The sequence below is a fragment of the Uloborus diversus genome, chromosome 4 (assembly GCF_026930045.1).
Source record: "Uloborus diversus isolate 005 chromosome 4, Udiv.v.3.1, whole genome shotgun sequence".
Classification (NCBI taxonomy): Eukaryota; Metazoa; Arthropoda; class Arachnida; order Araneae; family Uloboridae; genus Uloborus; species Uloborus diversus.
Genome location: NC_072734.1, coordinates 67,053,913 through 67,072,092, shown reverse-complemented (window position 1 = coordinate 67,072,092; position 18,180 = coordinate 67,053,913). Strand labels below are relative to the sequence as shown.

General features: G+C 31.9%; 1 protein-coding gene across 3 annotated transcripts in view; it reads left to right on the top strand.

The window, feature by feature from the left end:
* The window catches only part of LOC129219634 (WD repeat and SOCS box-containing protein 1-like), a 42,879-nt gene that overhangs the window by 8,631 nt on the left and 16,068 nt on the right, over window positions 1-18,180 (top strand). For 2 of the 3 annotated variants that reach the window (XR_008580427.1, XM_054853894.1), the window contains exons 3-7: window positions 824-995; window positions 4,776-4,820; window positions 6,883-7,106; window positions 12,809-13,041; window positions 17,012-17,184. Coding sequence is in view for 2 of the 3 variants with exons in the window: in XM_054853894.1 (XP_054709869.1) it covers window positions 824-995; window positions 4,776-4,820; window positions 6,883-7,106; window positions 12,809-13,041; window positions 17,012-17,184 (847 nt within the window). In the remaining variant the exon portion in view is untranslated. The remainder of the gene's footprint in view (window positions 1-823; window positions 996-4,775; window positions 4,821-6,882; window positions 7,107-12,808; window positions 13,042-17,011; window positions 17,185-18,180) is intronic. The other variant, XM_054853895.1, reaches the window with a different exon arrangement.

Below are 18,180 nucleotides of genomic sequence, written 5' to 3'. Positions count from 1 at the left end.
TATTACTAAGTGGGCAGATAAATGGGGTATGGCAGTTAATGCAGGGAAATGTCAAGTGCTACACTTAGGTTCATGGAAATAAGCGTACAACATATCGTTTACAGGGTTCAGTCATTAATCAGGCAGAAAATGTTATGGATCTAGGTATCTTAATAAATCAGGACTTCAAGTTTAGTCAACAGTGCAGCATTGCAAGTAACAAGGCCAACAGAATGGTAGGGTTTATCAATGGATCTATTTCAAACAAATCTAAGAAGGTTGCCTTTATATAGGAGTTTAGTAAGAACTCATTTGAAGTACATTGTTCAGTTTTGGTCGCCTTAATCTGAAGAAAGATATTTTTGTATTGGAAAGGGTTCAAAGAAGGATAACTAGATTAGTAAGGGGACTTTCAGATTTAGATTATGATACCAGACTTAATAGGCTTAACATGTATAGCATGGAGCAAAGGAGAATCAGAGGGGACATGATTCAGTTATTTAAATTTATCAAAATGAAAGATGTAAATGGATTAAATTTTTGCGGGGAAAGCAGGACGAGGGGTCATTGTTTTAAGCTATTCAAATCTCAGGCTAACCTGGAAATTAGGAAAAACTACTGCTTTAGTAGGGTTGTAGGCATTTGGAACAGCTTACCAGAAGAGGTGGTTATGAGCAAAGGGCTGGATAGCTTTAAGAGGGCCATTGACCTTCATTAGGGATTAATAAATTGACTAGGACCAACCTAGCTGGGCCAGAAGCCTAATGCTGGTTGTCACATTTGTATTTGTACATTGTATGTGTGCCTTGTAGTTAGTAATGTAAGTTTTTTTTTTTTTTTCCAGCATCAGCTACCCTTATTACAGAATTAATTCCCATTCATACAAATAAAAAGAATAAAACCTGGGGCTCTGAATCATGGTGTTGTGCTTTCTCACCTGATGAGTCGTATTTTGCTTGGTCTTCTGGCAATAATGTTGTTACTCTCATACCATGGACTTTCTGCAAAAATACTTTGTAAGTCTCTTCTGCTGTATATTATTATACATAAAAGAAAAAGTAATATAAATCTTAAACTTTGAGCATAATTCATTAACATCAATTTGAGGATAAGGTCAAAGTTTTAAATTTTTTTTTTTAAATTTAGGTTATTTTAATGCAATTAGAAGAATGTGTATTTTGATCTTGAGATAACTTTTGATGGTTGTTAACGACTTGTTTTGGTAAAAATGTATGCTCTCTCTCTTTTTTTACTTTCTTCTATATCTATTATATAGAAGAAAGTATTGGATTCGTGCAAATTTTCGAATTTCGAATTTTGACGGATTCGAACGTTTTGAGGTGTGCTGAGTCCATTTCGACCATTTTTGGAAAATGTCTGTCTGTCTCTGTGTGTGTGTGTGTATGTGTGTCACGTCTGTGTGTGACCAGTTTTTTGTGGCCGCTCTACAGCAAAAACTACCGCATGAAATCGAACGAAATTTAGTACACATATGTGCCCCTATGTGAACTTGTGCCCATTAGTTTTTGGCGCGAATTCCTCCAAGGGGGGTGGAGCAATGAGACGTTTTTCAAGTTACGTGTGCTTGCTATTCCTCAAGAAGTAACTGGCGGAATCAAACAAAATTTGGTCCATATGTTGGTATTAACAGGAACAGGTGCTGATTCAATTTTGGTGTCAATAACTCAAACGGGGGTTGAGCTATAGAACGTTTTTTGTCGTCAATTGTGACTGCTGTATCTCAAGAAATAATGAACGGAATGAAAGAAAAATTTATCGGCAAGTAGCCCTTAGTGGGTATAAGAACTGATTTTATTTTTGTGTCAACAGCTAAAAAGGGGGTAGCGCAATCACCCCTTCTTTTTTTCCATTTTGAGTGCCCTATCTCAAGAAGTAATGCTACGTTCTGGTTGAAATTTGGAATATATGTGAATCCATATGTAAACAGGCTTTGGTTCAATTTTGACGCCGATCGCTCCAAGAGGTGTTGATTTTTTTTTCTTTTTTACGAATAAAAATATTTTTATTAATGCAACAATAAGAAAGATAAATCGTAATAGATTGTCGTCTGCGTATTTCTCGTGATTTTAATTGTATGGAAATGATAGGAAATATTATTTCAATGATTTAAAATTTTTAACTGTTGCCATCTTATGTTTGTTAACAAATAAAATATTTGTAATTAATTCAAGCAAGGCTTTTAAAATAACTTTCAATTTTCGCTCTTTGCTTTGCTTTTGCAATAATTCAGACATTGGGATAGTCGTCAAGTTTTTGCATGTGTAATTTTGTTTTTGTTGGGAATATTGCTTCCTCGTCAAGCATGGGGAGGGATCAGAAAAAAAAAATATATATATATATATATATATATAGAAGAAAGTTTCGTGATGGCCACAACATACTAGTTGTATTTTGTGTTTTTGAAATTTGTCAATCTTAATCAAATCAAACATATGCTTTTCAGAATTACTGTATCTGAGGTTGCCATATTTTTTACCCAGTAAATTTTTTATCTAGATTCTAAAGGTGTCAAAAAAATCTTTATAATATTTTTTTAATTTAACTTTTTCAAACTCTTTTTTTTTTTTTTTTTGTATTACAGATGACATAACTAAATCAATTATTACAGAAAGGGCATAGGTCCCATTTTTTGCAAAATTGTGTTAGCTGTTTTATCGTATTTTTATTTTGAGAAATCGACTAGTGTAGAAGGGAAATGAACCCAGGTACAACAGAGCACTTTATTTTGGTGCTACAATTTTTGTTTAGTGCAGAAAGGGCATTAGTCCCGGACTAATGCCTTTTCTGTTCTCAACTCGCAAGTTAGATGCAATCTGAATATGGCATGATCATAGAAGAGCTAGATTTTTTGACATAATGAAGTAAGAACAAATAACACCTTTACTTTAGCATTATTAGGGTAGAAGCAGATCTGTTATTTAACGGGTTGGGGGGGGGGGGGGTCAATTGCCCCTTTCCCGACTTTGAAAAGTTAATTCTTTTTAATTGCTTTTCGATAAAATTTGCTTTGATTTGAGTATGCACCCGTTACCCCAAATTCAAAATTATGGGCCTAGGTAGAGATAAGGCAGAAAAATATTGGAAGGAAATTTGCTGGATTTTATCAATATCACTGTAGGAACTGCAAAAAAACTACTCTTTCAGTAATGTATACGCTGGTCAAAATAAGAACAACACTATAGGAGACTTTTACTTTAAAACACTAAAGAAATTTAACAAGATTGCTCATAACTTTCCTATGAGAGGACAAACTTACTTGACCTTTGTGACCGGGATTTGGGAGAGTAAAACGTATGTTAAGCAGATATGACAGATTATTGCCATCTCTTATGGAAGGAAATTCTGAAATTGCATCAAGATTCACAGTCAAATCTGTTAAAGCGAATGAAATTTGTAACTGTTAAAGCAGTGCTCTTCATTTTTAAAGAGGAGTTATCTCTTAAATTGAGATTTTGAAATTTAGTTTGTTGGTTTTTACTTTTTTTATATTTTTTTACTCCAGACTTCACAAAAACAAGATGAGATAAAGAGGAAAATACAAGATATATTTTCTTAACATAATAAATTTATGCATACAGACTTCTCCAATTATTTTTGTCATTTTGTTTACATTATTTTTAATTATCTTAAATCAATCTAAACTTAGTTTCACTTGATTTACATTTTCATCACTCTAAACGAGACCTTCAGGTTGTTGATTTCAGAAAGAGCATTATTCCCCAATTTTTAAAAAATTTTTGATTATATTCACAGTGATGAGATGAAACATAATTTATAAGTTGAGGTAATGATCCCACATGCAGTTAGATTAGTCATAAAAATTCTTGTAGAATTTAGTTAATTTATGAATGAAATAAAAACTTTTTATTGAATCCTGAAAAGTTTTATTTGTTGGACTTAGGCCCTTGATGCAATAATCAATTCAACTTATCTTTTGACATCATATTTAACTTTTTAAGTATTCAAATTGCGTTTTGTTACTTTATTTACTTATTGTTTTTCATCTTTCATGATTTTGTAAATAATATTTTTCTTATTTCAAAGTGTTAGGTTTTAGATTTTAAAAAAATCTAACAAAGCATAATGCTTTTTCAGAAGCAGTAATTTTAAGAATCAAAACTTAATTATTTAAATAATAAATTTCTTTCATTGAAAAAGGTACCAGAGCTTCAATTGTTTTGTCACAGTGGGTAAGAAGCAGTTCTTTTTTTTTTTTTTTAATAAAGGTGGGCACAAAAGAGAGAAGCTTCTTTTTTTTTTTATTTGGACAGAAGTTAAGGTGAGCCATGATACAAATGAGCTTATTATACAATTTGAAAACATTATTACACGAGTTAGATGAAAAAACTATGGTTGAGCCTCTGTGGAAAGAACCAGAAGGCATCAAGCATTGCACTTTTTTTGTTTCCTTTGACTAAAGTTTGGCCACCCCTGCCTGGCAGCACTGAAAGGCAGCCCCTAAAACTTACAATATATTTCAAACGAAGTACTCAATTCCATGTTGTAATCACGGGAAATTCTTTCGCTGATGCTGAAAGTTCAGAGAGAATCAAGTTTAAAAAAAAAAAAAGTTGATTTGGAAAAACTTCTATGCCAGGCTCCACTTTCCCAATTTTTACTGGTCCCCCAAAATTTTTTTGAGGAAAAGAAAAAATACTTGTCCTCTGAAATCTTTAGAAGAATCTACTATAAAAATTTCATCAAAATCAAAATGACCTGCCTAACTCATTTAAAAATTGCTTCATTTTTTTGATTTTAATGTTTTTGTTTTATAGGTTTAAATACTCAGAAGTAACTGTTCCTTTTAAGCCTGGAGTAGGGTAAGAATAGATTTCATTTTGTTGCGTTTATTAATACTTCAAAAAATCTTCTTTATGCATAACAAAGTAAGCCAGTTATTTTTTAAATCAAAATATTACCAGAACTTGGCTTTTCTGAGTTAGGGAAATTTTTTTAAAGAATTTAAATACCTTTAAGTTTGTAGTTAATGAATCTGTTTGTATTATACTAATATATGTTAATTTTAAAAATGTTTCCTTGCTCGTATGTTAAGCAGCAATGTTTTACAAGTAATGTCCTGTAATGTTTTTCAGTGGCAGATTTAGATGCTTGGGGGCCGTTCACAATGTGTCTTTGGGGACCACTTTGTACAATGTACATTTTTGTACATTTTCTTTGTACATTTTTCATGTGCAGTTTAGGATCTCTGTTAGGGCCCTTATGTCTTGGGGGGACCTTTGGCTGATCACCTTCACTGATGGTGTTGTTATTTTTATAAAGAACTTATATGACTATTGTGCTAATGTGTAAGTTAATTGAACAATGTTAATTAAACTTGTTTTTACTATAAAATTGTTCTATATCAAAGGCTGAAAACATTCAGAAATACAGTAAAACCTGTCTACAACAATACTGTTGGGACCTAAAAAAAATATCGTAATAGACAGATTATCGTTATAGACAGTCTGATTGTTCATGCTGACATTTTGCTGGGGCCAAAAAAAAAAAATGTTATAGATAGCATCGTTATACGCAGGTTTCACTGTAAATATTTTTTGGGGAAAGCATTTTCTTCAAATGTAAGCAATTAGCTGTAAAGTACAAAACAACTGTAAATAATGTAAAGCACTTTGCAACTATGATTTGGTGTGTTTTTTCTTCGAAATATGTGTTCTTAAGTTGTGAGTGTATTATTCAATGTCTCAATTTGATTCAGCCCTTTAACCGAAATTAAAAGCAACAGTACTAGGCATAGAATTTCATTATTATACAAAATTAACTCTTAAAATTAAAGATCTACAAATGTCATCATTGCTTATTGCATTTTTTGAAAATTTAATTGTTCCGAAATTTAAAGTTTGTTCTCATTTTCCTAGCAGCTATGCTACTGAAAAAAATTATTTAAAAAATGATTTTTTTCATTCAAATATATGTTTGCTATATAAATTACTTTAAAAATAGTGTGTGTCACACAAGTTTGACTTGTTTTTAGTTTTAAAAAAAATCTTTAAAAAAAAAAAATAGAAGTAGGAAAACCTACAAGTATAGAGGTTTGGTTTTCCCATTGATAGGTTTTCTCCACTGTTTACATGTTTTCTTGTTTCAAAGAAAAGAAAGGAAACAAATTTACTAATAAAAGATAGAAATAAATACAAATGTGATGACCATCAACAGGCTCTTGGCCCAGCTTGGCTGGTCCTGGTCAATTTATTAGCAGTCCCTAAGAAAGATTAATAACTCACTTAAGGCTGTCTACCCGTTACTTATTACAGCCTCTTATAGCAAGCTGCTCCAAGTTCCTACAACCCTAGTGAAGTAGAAATTTTTTCTAATTTCCACACTAGCCTTACATTTAAATAGCTTAAAACAGTGGTCTTCAACATGTGACTCACTGTGTAGATTTCAAAGACCCGCCTAATGATTTAGTTAAAATTCTATTCCCGTATTTCTTGTCATTTCGATAAACACTAATATATCAAACAGAACTTATTGTGTTGTAATGCAATAGTGATTTTCAGGTGAAATTTAAGAACTTCAGATTATTGGATTTATATTCATTGTATCTTTAGAAAATCAATTTCCAACAACCAGATCTCATGCTCTGTTCACAAGATCCTTTTTTGGTAGCAGTAGCACTTATATCTTTTAGGAGATATTCTCCAAAATAGGAATGTAAAGTTAAAACTGAGAAATGTTGTTTCTAACACTGATCTCGAAAGTTCTAAACATTTTGAGTAGCAAGCAAGAATACGTGCAAATTTGTTAGACTTTCATTTGAATGTTGCAGTTATGTTTTCTTTCTTAACAATTTAATTGTTTTTAATAATTTAATTTCAAACGTAACTGTTCAGTTGAACTAGATTGATATCATATCAATTACAGGATTCTTGTTGACAGCAAACATGAAGTTCAAGACTGTTTTGGATGCAGCACGATTTCTGTACAGACCGGACATCTTGTTCGATCTATGGCTTTTGGATCTTCGACGTATGATTATACTTCCCATGCTTCCTCTCCATTTTGGTCCAGGCTAAGTTCTTACAAAGATTTAGTTTTGGCTACTGGACACAGTAATGGACGAATTCGTACTTGGGATGTAAAAACAGGTATTTTTCTTTCATTTGTTACTCTTTGATAAAATACCGACTTAAAAATCAGGATAATTAAAAATGTTCAATGTTTTAATTCATTTGCTATTTATCTTTGAATCTCATATCATTTGTTACTGTAGAAACCTGTAGAAACCTGTTTTTATAGTGTCTGTTTTATACGTTATCTGCCACCAATGTCATTTTCTGCTGGTTCATGAAAATTGCTATACTGATAATGTTAAAATATTCCAGATTTTAAGTTTCCCTTTTCCAGAAAATACACTGAAAACGTTTTTCTACAAAATTGTTTTTCGTCTAAAGACTCACATAGACATTTTTTTCTAATTTTATTTTTTTCAAGATAAATTTATTTTATAGCTAGAATTCTTTTCAGTCTGTACTACAGTGGACTCCTGCTAAAACGCTATCCGACTTACACAAAATGGCTACAGCACAATTTTTTCACTGGTAAAGAATTTTAGACATAACGCGAATTCTTTGCCCGCAACACAAAAATTTTCGGAATGCAATCGTGGTCTGTAAGTATCGGCTTTGTTATTGGCTACTAGGACTCGACCAATGCATCCGCGCCGATGGTTCAACAATTTAGGCATCGGCATCCGATGCTAACTTGCAGGAAACATCGGCCCATCGGCCTTAAAAACATCGAAAAGCCGATGGAATTGGCCGATGTTTTTGAAAAAAAAAGACCTTTGTTTTACTTTTTAATACAAAGTAAAGGGAGTTGTTGTTTTCGAAGAAAATTGTTTACTTAAATTTCAGTGTGAATTTATATTTTAGTCACCCCTGAAAGAGTTTTTAATACTGCATTCATGTACCAAACACGTTAATTATTGCGTTGTTTCTTGCGGCTGGATGCACGTATGTATCTCTCATAAGTCATAACTAAAAAATGGTAAGCTGTAGAAGGCTAAATTTTCGCCTGTGGGAAGTGCGCACGTTCCAGTTGTGACCTTCCCTTTTTGTTTTCGATGGGATGTTCTAAAAAGCCTATTAACTGATTTTTTGTGGCTATTAATTACTTATTTCAATGCAAAACTAATATAGCGTCTCAGACTGACGATCATTTGGTGATATGTTACCGAATTGGAGACCATGGAAACAAATATGAGATGGCGAAACCGGTTTTGTTTCATTTTGTTCGATTCCCGTTGAACCGACGGTAATTTTTAATTTTTCGATGTTTGTAATAAAAATCACAGTAATGCAGTCTTTTCTGGATCGCTTCGGCGGAGCTACAAGATTGGGGCCTGTCGAAATACATTTTGGGGCCGTATTTCTCTATCACAGAAGTTGTAAAACATTTATCAAAAGCATTGTTGTAACTCCTACGGTGCCCCAATGGTTATGGGGCCCTCGCGCAATTGCAACATTTGCTACATTTTAAATCCGCCACTGCACGTCAAAACAAACTCGGGTGCAAGTTTTAAAAGGGTTTTTCTGCTCAATGTTTATTATTATTTTGAACTCTATTTTTTGCGACTATTTTTTGTATTTCCGAGAACACTTGCGTGCTCCTCCTACCACTCCCTCAATTTCTGAAATTAAACTAAAGTTGTACTTCTAAGTTGTTTAAAACTAACACTATTCATAAAATTAGAGATTTTTTTTCAAGTTTTATTTATTGTTTAGGAAGAGTTTAGAGCATTAATTAGAAATTGATTAAAGACGTTTTGAATTGTGACATAATTCGGAAAACAAAGAGATTTTGAATTTTTCTTCGGAAGTGCTGAAGTAGATTCAGAAACTCTTCCGAGGCGTTGGTGGTAGCGCTTCTGTACTAAAAATATTAAGCTGAAGTTGGGGCCGAAGTTTAACATTGTGAGTTACTCCAAAATTAGAGGGTGACCCCCTAATCCGTCCTCGTCGTTTCAAGCATTTCTTAAATATTTAGCGATTATTTATTTTGGTCAAGAAATGTCATTTTGCGTATTTTTTATACTTGTTTCACCTATATTTTGTAATGCACCACCTTTTTTGCATCATTAATAGCGATCGATTTTTTTTTCTGTTGTAACTATTTTTATGTATTTATATAAAATCAATGAATAAGATATTTTCGTTTTCATGATATGTTTAATAATATGTTATAGAAAAGTTTCAAGGATTTTCTACTATGCAATTTTTTAAATTTCAGAAAATTATTGTTAAATTGAAAAATTTAATTTGAACGTGTTTGTAGTGCTCCATAAAAGATTAATCAATCAAATTGTTCAATATTACGTGTGCAAACATCAAATCAAGAAGTATGTATATGTATTCAGTTATTAACTTGGGGTAAATATTGAGTTTGTTTATTGGTAGCTGCGTTTTAAGAATCTCACTCATTTCGTGGCTATTTCTTTTTTCCGCAAAATTTACGCCCCTGTTATACATTTTATGAAAAATGCCAACTTTTATATTCATAAATTTTAAATAAGTATAAAAATATTCCTATTATGATTTGATATTGTAATTTATCTGTTACCTTTTTTGTTTAACTTGATGACTAAAAAATGTCTACGTGCAATCTTTCCACTTTAATAGCGTAATTTGTTGACGGTTTCATAGTTTTTTTTTTTTTTTTTTGAATATTTAAACAACATAATTTAATGCTTTTTAACTATGTTTAGTTTACCTAAATCCAAACATTATTACAATATTACTGAAATCTTAGTTATATGTTCAATTTAAAAAAAAAATCAATTGGTTATTAAACAGTCTCTTTGTTTTTCCTCCATTTTTTTTTTTTTTTTTTTTTTTTTTTTTTTTTGTCTGTTGTTCTTCGTTTTCCATCATACAGCAGTCAAAAAAGGAGAAACATAACTACACCCTATGCAGATTGTACGTAGTACGATCCAAAAGTTCGAGGGATAAGCTGTATAAAACCTTACCTAGAATAGTTCACATTACCGAAGCACATCCACCTACAAAAGGTCATCTTGAGGGACTATGTACTTCTGCCAATGTTCATATAACTTTTGGAAAAACTCCTGGAAGCCATTTTTCACTACCTTCTGTGATGCAGCTTTATCTTCTCCTGACGGAAGAAAGCGGCGTCCATGCAAATGTTTTTTTTTTGCTGGGAACAGGTAAAAGTCACACGGAGCTAGGTCCGACGAAACGTGGTGTTATTGGTTTGTCATATCTGAGTATTGACCAATCGAACCGTGCATCCTCAACATGAAAGTCGCCTTCTTCCCCACGATGAAGTCAAAGCAGCAGTGAAAGAGCCCTTACAGGAGGTTGCGATAAATGTCTTCCAGGAGTTCTTCTAAAAGCTGTACGAACGCTGGCAGGAGTGCATAGTCGTTCAAGGTGACTATTTTGCAGATAGATTCACGGTAAATTTTTATACAACTTGTCCTCGAACTTTTAGATTATACTACCTACGTATGAGTTTTCTACTTACTATTTCATAACGTTTTTGAGTGACGTAAGTTTACGCGCATGAAAACATCACAAGAGAATTTGCGATAATTTTAACTAAGGAGGCTTTCAAAATGGATATTTCGGTCATCTATATGTTCTTAGGTACATATGCATGTACATATGCGCAGAAAAAACTTGTGAAGTTAAAATTGGATGATCGTAAAATAAAAATTTAGGTCGAAATCTGATTTTTTTTTGGGGGGGGGGAATTACAATTCCTTATCCGTAGAAAAGAAGTAAAGTGAAATGAATCAATGATCCTTTAAATCCCTGACAATTTTATCAATTTATTTCTGTTAGATTTTTTTTTTTTTTTTTGCCATCGGCCAACAGCATCGGCCATCGGCAATCGGCCATTTGGAGGAAAACAATCGGCCATCGACCATCTTTGAACAATCGGCCAACAATCGGCATCAGCCCATCGGCCAAAAAATGCCATTGGTCGAGCCCTATTGGCTACTAAACATTTTTTCTTGCGAGTGGACCTTCATCCCTTTAGCATCACTGAGCGCAAAGTTCCCACAACGTAGTAGTCTGATACATCACTTATACAAATAACTACTCCTCATTTTCCTTTTTTTTTCTTTTTTTTATCATTCTAAATGTGAAAAGTGTTGAATTTTAATGACACCTAAGAGTGCTGCTTCATCTTGCGAAGATAGAAAGAAAAAGAGGAAGTTTCTGACAATTAAAGAAAGCTTAAGATTATGTGCTTGAACAACTATAAAATGCATCAAAGGTAGCTCGATAATTAGGTATGAGTGAATATTCCATAATTATGTGCAATTAAAAGTCAAGAAAAGGAAGTCCATAAAAGTTCACAGAGTAGTATCTAAGCAAAATGCAAAAATTATGAAAATGGAAGTTGCTCTCGTATTGTGAAACCAGGAAGAGTGATGTTGCCATAGATGAAAACGTTATGAAAGAACTAGTGAAGCAACTATATTGTGGATTTAAAAATATATAAGAATAACGGCTTGACCATGCAGCGTAAATAATCGGCTTCTTCACTTTTTTAAGTTACAAATGTCATTACTGGAAATACTATACAGTAAAACTACGAGAGTCAGTCAGAAAATTAGTTGTACTGCTCAAGAAAACAAAAAAAAAAGGATTGAAATTTTAGAATGACTTCATTGTTACCTTAAAGTTCCATTCAAAATCTACTTTTTAACATAACCACCTCCGTTATTTAAGCACTTGCTCAGACGTGTACAATTTCTTCGATGCTTTCTGCAAAGAAATCCCGTTCAATGTCCGATAACCATTGTTGGGTTGCAGCTTTCACTTCATCATCCGAATGGCATCATTATTTTAAAAGTTCTTGTTTTATGGGACCAAAAACATCGAAGTCAAGAAGTGAAAGGTTAGGGCGGCTTGGGAAGGTGATTCCACACTTCCCACCTAAGCTTGGTCTTCCCTCGCGCTCAGCGTCGTCAATATCTGTACGTCCATTCTCAAACTTGTTGCACCATTTCACGATAGCTTGATGTGACATTGCGTTTTTACTATACACTTCATGCTACTGCACATAAATTTCAGTGCAGTTGCATCTTTTTTTCCCACAAAATTGAATCACTGCACACGTTTTCAATTTGGACGCTACTTGCAGCTGTCGAGACATGTTTGCGACTGATAATCAGAAAAACTGAACTTATCTTGGGGAAACTGCTACGTCACACGATAAAGGTGCATGTCTGAAGTATTGCCACAAAGTTTCATTAAAATTGTCCCCAGACGGAACAGATTTACGAAGAATTGCAACTAACTTTCTGACTAACCTACGTATAATGCATTTGATTTTCTTGGGTATCGTACTGGTTTATTTTATGTCTTTCTTTCCCACTGATCATTGATTTTGTGCATTGTAGCAGTATTTTATGTTGAATAATATGTTTTTTTTTAAATTTAAAATAAAAATTTAATTTTTTATGTAAGAAACAGTAATGTATAGTTAATTAACAGTAGTATAGTTTTTGAGTTTTAGATATAGTTCATTGGGTAAGTCAATATTTAAACAATATACTTTGATTTTTCAATCCCTCCCCCAATTTTACGTTTTCCTGTTTGGTATGTTTTTTATCCCTAGTTGGGGGGAGGGGAGCAGAGTACATAAAATCCGGGTTACAATGTAATATATTTTAAAGTTAAAAATAATCAAAGTTTTACATTCCTTTTTAGGACAAAATTTAACATACAAACTCATGAAGATATGTGCCATAGGTTGAGAAATACTGTTAAATATCAATCAATGTGTGGTATATTAAAATAATTTTCTCTCATAGGAAAACTTATCCTAGAGTTGATGGATCATACTGATATGGTTTCACATTTGTCTTTCAATCCTACTGGTAATTTAGTACTGATATCATCTTCCTATGATGGAACATTAAAAATATGGGATTTTCACGAAGATGGAAACATGTTCCAAACTTTGAAAATGAACAGCAGACCTATATATTCTTGTTGCTGGTCTCCAGATGGTAAAACCATTGCTTCTGTTGGCATGTGCAAGCTGGTAAGCCTAATTTTTATTTTGAGTGTTATAATGATGAATTTTAAATAATTGAAGTTTTTAATTATGGAAGAACTAGTAAAAATACCCGGCGTTACCTGGATCAGCAATATTATGAGAAACAATTGCTACTTTCACTTGCTATCTGTTTTAACTGAAAGAACTCAAAGCACACTGCTTTGAAGTGATTAAAAATCAAGCTTCTTCCTTTACCCATCATAGTAAATAGAAATAAGTATAAATAAAAAAGTAAAAGAACAAAATAGTATTTATTTAGAATCAAAAGCGCAACATTTAATGGCATACAAATTTGAAGCGCTTCCAAAATATGAAATTAAATTTCACTTCTTTAAAAAAAAACTTATCAGCTGATTTTTTTTTTTTTTTTTTTGAATATAGTCTTAAACCATCTCTATATGGCTATTGAAATACAAATGTTTAAAAAAGTGTAGCAGCACATAATCCCCCTATACTTGCTTTTGTTCTTTTAGGAAATGTTAATCATTGTGGGTTCTTGGTGCGATTTAAAATGTTACCAAATTTGCAGTAATCATTTTGGAATACCTTGGATAATCAGGGGTCTGGCCAGAGGATATTTGGGTCCGTTAACGGACCCTTCACAAAAATCCGATCAACCAAAACGGACCTTTCACAAAATCCCGATCAATCAAAACGGACCCTTCACAAAATTCTGATAAACAAGATCGGATCTTTCACAAATTGTTTATTGAAATAGCAAGTCTGAAAGTAAAATAAAGCATATTTCCGTGTATAAAACCGATAATTTTTGGAGCCTTCTTGCAATGCTCCTGCAAGAGATAAATAATTGGTATGGCCCAAAAAATAAATATAATGTTTGTTGTTTGTTTCTTGGAAAGAAATTAACAGCTGAAAATAAGTTTGCTTTTAAATAATTTTGTTTATTTTATCACAGCTAATTAGCAGCGGTGGTGTTGTAATTTTTTCTGAAAAAGCGTTGGTAAGCACTTTTCTTCACGCTCATTATTTAATAAACAATAATAATATATATCAGCGAAATGAACTTAGAACTGCAAAGGGATAGTAAGGATGGAGAAAAAATATGATTGCTTCAGATAGGGTTACCAACTTCAAAATTATCACCACTTAGCGTCTGGCGTTGAACCTTTATAATGACTTGATTAGAAAATATTCTCATCATTTTATCAGCTTGTCAATATTTGCGTTTTTACGGTGAGGTGCATGTGATGTTTAACTGTTATTTTGGGAAAAAATTATATGGGTTTGATTTTTCGATGCTAACAAGGATGATTAACTTTAAATAAACTCTTTTAATTACTGTTTTTTTTTCTTTAAATGTCTACATTTTGAAAAGTGCAATCTTTCAACATCCAATATGAGAATCATATTTTGTTCTTTTTTCAAGCAAACTTCGCTTTATTAGGATGCAAATAAATGAAAAGTCTCTTTGTTTTCGTTAGAACTCTCATTTCAAGTTTTAAAAGCAAAATCCCATTTTCTTTTATGAGTCAAAAATTGAAATGCTGAATCGATGTTTTTTTTTTTTTTTTGCTTCAACTGTGTCTACAGATATTAATGATATGTTGATCATAGAACTCTAAAATGCAATTTTAAAATAATTTTATCAAAAATATTTGTTGTACAAGCCGTTTTTATATTTTTGATGCCTTCACTTTGAGAATTGCGATCTCTTTGCATCCGCTAAGGGAACCCGATTTTTCGAATTTTTGATGTTTAGTACGCTTTGTTAAGAGGTAAACAAATAAAATCTCTTTTTATTTTTGTTAAAATCACGGAATTTATAAGTTTTAAACGAAATTCTGCTTTTTAAGAGTGTCTTGGGTCAAAAAGTTAAATGCTGAACCCTTGTCTGATTTTTTTTTTTGCAATTATTTTAAGTACTGTACAGAAATATTTCTAGTATAACTTAACATAATGTAGAATCGTAGATAAATATTGATATTTGAGAGAGCGATGCCGCCCCCCCCCCCCCCCGCCAAATACTAGAAATACACTCCAGAATGATATTCTCGACCTAGAAGAGGAAAACACACAATTTTAAGTTTAAATGATGCAGTTTGTGCCATCTCTAAATTTTACCAAAAAAAAAAATTGCGAAATTATTTGATTTTTCACAAAATTAATTCATTTTTCACAAAATTATTTGATTTTTCACAAAAAACGGACCCTGTGAAAAATCCTGGACAGACCCCTGATAATGCTACTCTACTTTGTAAAACTGTCTGTTACTAAATTTTGTTGAAGAGATCTTGTGGCCGAATACTGAGACAGTTTTGGTGACCATAAAATGATGCTAAACATTTTCATATGACATGTTTTCAAAAAGTAGTAAAATTTGGCTATTGTTTCAAATTGTGCACCAAGACAAAATAGTGAAAGTTTTTGTGCTGTTTATAGATTTGCCTAATTTAGTTGGTGTGATTTGTTTACATTTAAACAAACATTTTAAAGATTCTTTTAATGGTTATAGTTTGGTTACATGGTGAAAACTGAAAAACAGTCTTACATAGTGTTTCCCTTCAAAAAACAGCAACTCTTGGAAAAATTGCTAAATGTCTCAGTTATTAAAATCTTTGGGCAAAAACAGTTAAAAAACGTTGCTTTAAGATTTGACTTGAGAAAAGCCTTGAACAGTCAGACAAAAAGTAAAAATACCACTATTCTAGCTATTGAAAAAGTTGAAATGATACTAAATACTGAATTGGGTCGATGAAAGCCTTCGAACGTAGAACTAAAAAGCTTACAACTCATTTTTTATTCTACTTGGAAATTTCGAACAAATGCCATCTTCAGCAGAAAAATCAGAACTTTTGATAGACACATAATGTTAATATGCGCAAGAATTTTTTTCGCCCCAAATTAGTGAAATAATGGGAAAATTGTGATTTAAGGCCTCCCTATGAGGGGTTTTGCCCCTATAATAGGACGAAAATTACCCTATGTGTTCTGGTGTATAAGCTATATTATTCTAAAGTTTCATTGAAATCCATTTAATAGTTTTTGCATGAAAGAATAACAAATATCCTCACAAACTTTTGCATACATAATAGCATTAAGATTTAACCACAAGAAATAAAAACCTTTTTTTATTACATAAGTGTTATATTGGTGGCATCATTTAGATGCTAAAAACATTTTTTTTTTCTATTTCGGTTAAGCAAAATCAAGCTTCTTGTTTGTAATTGTTGATTTTCAACCTTTTATTTTTAATTTAAGAATTTGAATCTGTGTTGAACAATTTTTTTTAACATGGTAAATACCATTATAAAAATTTGGTATCATACTAGGAATGGAAGTACTCAGTTTTGCCACATGGGAGAAACTAAAAGATGCGTTTGTGCTCATTAATCAAATGAAAACTGATAAATATAATTAGTGTGCATTATATGTATTTAACTTGCCTTTTTAAAATGCTCTTAGTAATTAAATTAGTCCCAAAAGTAAATGTTACAAGTAATTATTAAAACATAGGCTCATAAATGTTTTTGAATGGATAAAGTTTTTAAAAAAGTGGTTTTTATTTTTCTTTTTCTTATTTTTTAATTTCAATTAAGTGTAATGGCAGAGTATGTCTTAAAACATTAAACTGCTGTTGATTAATAAATCTGACCTTATTTCATTTTTGATGAAATTAAAATTGCTCATAAAACATCTAAATGGTGATCCCTTCTTTCTCTTGATTCAGCTAGGTGGTACTAGAAAGTAATTTAATCTGGGATCCTTAATGAATTTACTTATTCGCTATCATTTGCAACTGGAATATACCAGCAAAAATTCTTATATTTTTGGGTAGCATACGAGATTTTAAATTTACTAGACTAACTAAATAATCTCATTCGAAAGTCTGCTCCCCCTTCCCCCACTGTTTTATATTTCTTAGCATTTTCTGTGTTTGAATTGGTTTTAACTGATTTTTTTTTTTTTTTTTGTAATGGAATTGGTTTTTGATCAGGTTTATATTTGGGATGTTAAAACATTGAAATTGAAAGCTAAGCTTGAAGGTCATCTCCATGACATTGTTGCCTGTGCCTTTTCCACCGATAGCTGCCTTATTGCATCTGCCTCTTGGGATACAAGATTAATCTTATGGGATGCATACTCAGGACAAATGCTCAAATGCTTTGGGTAAGATAATTTTTCTATTTTATGCATAATCTTTAAAATGTACTAACCTATGTGTCTTTAAAACTTATTTTCAGCTTAATTATTCAGTTCTGACATTTGTTCCTGTTTCATTACTAGCTGTACCCATAAGGTGATGCCCTTGCTAAGAATTTAAAGGGTTTCCCTCGAATAAATGAAAATCCCCAACCCTCCCTACGCACATAATTTTAAAAAAACAGTATCCTCTGAAATTTAAAATATTTTTACAGAGAAATCAAAAGCATTAAATTACATTAATAGTTGGTTCAAAATATCAAATAATCCACCAATGCCATTACTTATTGCCTATCTCACCAAGTGACCAAGCTACCTAATCAGATCAACAGTGCCGATGAGCAAGCGAAGCGAACTCCAATCAATTAGCAGTCCAATCTTAGTGGAAATGATTAAACAAAAACCCCACTCTCTCTCTTTTCCTTCAAGGAAAAAAAAACGTTATTAAAAAGCACATTATATCTAGAACAGTAGGAGAAATCCTTTCCCTTGTACAAAAAGAATTTAACTCAAATACCCAATGCAATTAACATAAAATTATCATATCATTCCACTCCAACTAGAAAAAAAAAGGTTTTAAATTAAAATCTGTATTACAAATACAAAAAGAAATCTTGCTCCCCGTACAAAAAATAGTTTAACTCAAATCAGGAATAGTTAATAAAAAGTTTTTTTTTATTTTTTGGTGAAGAAAAATAGAAACTTTTTTTTTCTTTGTTTAACCCAAGTTTGTTAAAACACTATTTGTAAAAAGAACATTTTTTTTTAATGAAAGCTATAAAGATTTTATGAATTGTTAATGAATCATTAATAATATTTATATTTGTACCTAATTTCTTCATAGTTAATGAACTAATTATAAATGAAATCTTGTAATTTCATTTCCTCATACATTGTGCTTTCATTAGGGGAGATTGTTTAAAACTCTTTACCCATTAAACAAAGTCAATATGTAAATGGGTC